General features: G+C 34.3%; 1 protein-coding gene across 1 annotated transcript; it reads left to right on the top strand.

The window, feature by feature from the left end:
• The first annotated feature begins 215 nt into the window (after positions 1 to 215).
• LOC113093941 (arrestin domain-containing protein 3-like) lies at positions 216 to 2,936 on the top strand. The gene is made up of 6 exons (XM_026259551.1): positions 216 to 646; positions 1,135 to 1,195; positions 1,444 to 1,591; positions 1,847 to 1,943; positions 2,071 to 2,327; positions 2,639 to 2,936. Exons 1-6 carry the CDS (start codon positions 391 to 393, stop codon positions 2,771 to 2,773), a joined length of 954 nt encoding a protein of 317 aa, XP_026115336.1. The 5' UTR covers positions 216 to 390; the 3' UTR covers positions 2,774 to 2,936.
• The last annotated feature ends 363 nt before the right edge of the window (positions 2,937 to 3,299 follow it).

The raw sequence follows: 3,299 nt of genomic DNA, 5'->3' as shown, positions 1-3,299 counted from the left end.
TCTGAACCATGTTCACAGCTCTTCATGATTCCGGTCTCTCAAGGATGCTGTTTATGCTGCCATGCTCTAAAAACAGATTTTCCCAATAGACCGTTTGGTCTCTGCCACCATAGAAATACATCCAGCACTGTGGTTCACTTTCAGTTTACATGTTAGACCTGTTGACAAGAGGTGTGTCTTTTCAAGGAGAAACCTGTTGAGCCAGTCTGGTGAGCTCTCTGTCAGAGAGATGCGGACAGCTGACTTTTTAAAAGACAGATATAGAAAACAGTAGGGATAATTAGAAAACAGTAGGGATATTTACATCTTCAAGCATCGTACAAGTACACTTTCATCAGCAATACAAATTAAGACCTTATTGAAGACTGAATTAACCTGCTCTCCTAGGAAATGACAATCCGGAACTTCACCATTGAGTACGATGCCTTAAATGATCGCAACACCTTCAGCAATGGGGATATATTGGCGGGCAGAGTTATCATGGAGGTGTCAAAGGAAACCAAAATCAAAGCTTTGACTGTCAAGGTGAAAGGCAAGGCTGATGTGTCATGGACTGAGTCACATGGGGAACAAAGTGTGACATACTGGGATAAAGAGAAGTATTTCTCACAAACTCAATCTGTTTTACCGGAGGATAGCAGAAATGGTAATATGTTGGTAATTGTAATGTTGTTATAAACATTCATCTGTTCAAAACAAACTTTACATTTAATTTCATGTAGTGTATTAAAAAGACAATATAAAGCTATAAATGGGAAAAATATAAAATACTGAACAACATTATGATTATGTAATGTGGTATGTAATTCTGTGTATGTTATTTGTAGGTGAACTGTTTTGGATCAGTAAGATTTTTTTTATGTTTATTGTTTCAAAATAGTACTTTGATTCAGTAAAGGGCACATTAAATCGATCAAATGTGAGAGTAAAGACACTTATAATATCACAAAATATTTCAAACATATTCATATTTCATTTAAATGCTGTTCTTTTAAACTTTCTATATCAAATAATTCTGAAAAAAATGTATCATTGTTTCCACAAAAAATATATATATATATATTAAGCAGCTATTTTCACTATTATCAACTACTTTCAGCATTGATTGTCTGTATTATTATTATTTTTTGCTAGGCTCTGTTACTCTTGTGGCTGGCAGACATGTCTTCCCTTTTGCTTTTCAGCTTCCTTACCAGTAAGTCATCACCTTGTCCTGCAGGCATTCAGTCTGGCTTTTAGATGTGACTTATAGATAGACAGTATATAATTATTGATTCCTGAGAGAAAATCAATCTTTGAAACAGTCTGTTACTTTTTGAAATGTAGTCAATATTTCAATGTGCTATATACTGTAAGTTAAAATATTGATCTATCATATTATGCAAGTTTTTCTCTCTGAAGACTGTTAGCCTTTCACACAAAATCTCCCTCTCTCTTCCTCAGGGGCACACCTTCATCTTTTAAAGGTGCTCATGGTAAAATCCATTACCGACTTTTGGCCAATTTGAGCAGGTCTATGCGTGCAGCGAGCAAAGCGGAAGCAAAGTTCACCTTCGTAGCCAGAGCTGATTATGATCAGTCAACACTGATGGTACGATCACAATCATTATCAGCTAGAACAGAGAAAATATTTAAAGCCTCTATTTCATGAAACACAATACAGACCTATGTGGCCCGATTATAATAATTAAACTCAGTGATGACAATTTTAATGGTAAAAGGGCCTTAAGACTACATTGCCCTGTTGTCAAAACACAGAAAAAAGTTACTTTGTAAAGTTGAGATTAACATGAACAGATGTAACTTTATGAAAGTTAAGTATCACTAAAACATTCATCCTCTGCAGGCGCCTCAACATGGCAGTAAAGACAAAAATGTCATATTTTTTGCCTCTGGAAATATTTCGATGAATATTTTCTTGCCAAAGACAGGCTATCAGCAAGGTACCCAAACAAAATAGCCAACATTTTAGTAAATTAATGGATATCAATTTAAAATAGCATCATATAACATAGAAAACCGCTTTGATTCATTTGACAAGCTGTAATACAATGTTTTTATATCAAACAGGTGAAAGACTAGTCGTCAATGGTGAGATAGTAAACAGCTCCACTCGAAAAATTGTGCCAAAGTACATTATCTACCAGAAGCAAAGCTTCTTTGCAGGAGGCAATAGAGCTGTTCACACCACACAGATACTGAAGGAGAAGGGAGAGCCTTTAATGTCCTCCACCAGAGAGAATCTGTCGAAAGTATTAGCCCTTCCCACAGAGATCAGCACCACCATCCAGAACTGCCGAATCCTCAAAGTAGAGTATAGACTGAAGGTAGGTACCCGAAAACAAGATAAGCCTCCAACAGGTTTCCAGTCTAGTTTGATTTCTTTTTAGCAGCAAAAATGGTTTGGTGTACTTTGCATTTAGGAATGTTGCCTTTTTTATAATCCGTTTTTTGTGTTTTCATGAAACAAAGGAATGGGAATAAAAGGCAATGTCACTCAAGCTAGTGTTTGAATACATGTTACTTTAAATAAGAAACGTTCATGAATAAATTATGCTTTTTTTTTCTCACTGTTCAATTTCTGCGCAAGTTGCTGTCTTGAAATCATCTACAGTATAGTTTGTTCTTTCTGTTGCAGGTTATTTTGGATGTATCATTCACTAAAAACCCTTTGATTAAACTCCCGTTGATTGTACTGCCTCTAAATGGCGGGACCTCATCCAAATCGCTGGAGGCAGGACTGCAACAAGATCTGGCCAAAATGAATATCTGAAATTAATACAAGCAATGAGCACTAGTTTTGTTTACACTTTTTTTTTTTTTTTTTACTTATTGTATCAGATACAATAATCAATTGTTTATTATCAAAAATATGAAAACATGAATAAAATAAGTAAAAATGCTATATACTGTACAAACACATACACACACACAGACAAACATATATATATAGAGAGAGAGAGAGAGAGTCATCGTTTACTCACCCCTATGTTGTTCCACACCTGTATGACTTTCTTTTTTGCGAAAAACAAAACAAAAACTTTTTTAAATAAAAGAACCATTTATTTAGGTGGACTACACTGTACCTTAAAAATACTGAGATTTGTAGGTTTTTTTTTTAAATAATTGTATTTAACATAAAATAATTTATCTTAAAACTCTCCTGACTTTAATAAACACTCCTGTATTCATTCATAATACATAAAATGCATGTATACTATTTGCACAAATATGCCAAAAAAGTTGTACTGACCATACAAAAAGTGCACAATAATGCAAAAATAAATAAATAAAACATA

This window comes from Carassius auratus, unplaced genomic scaffold (assembly GCF_003368295.1).
Source record: "Carassius auratus strain Wakin unplaced genomic scaffold, ASM336829v1 scaf_tig00215205, whole genome shotgun sequence".
In the NCBI taxonomy this organism is placed as follows: Eukaryota; Metazoa; Chordata; class Actinopteri; order Cypriniformes; family Cyprinidae; genus Carassius; species Carassius auratus.
This window is presented reverse-complemented; position numbering and strand designations above follow the sequence as displayed.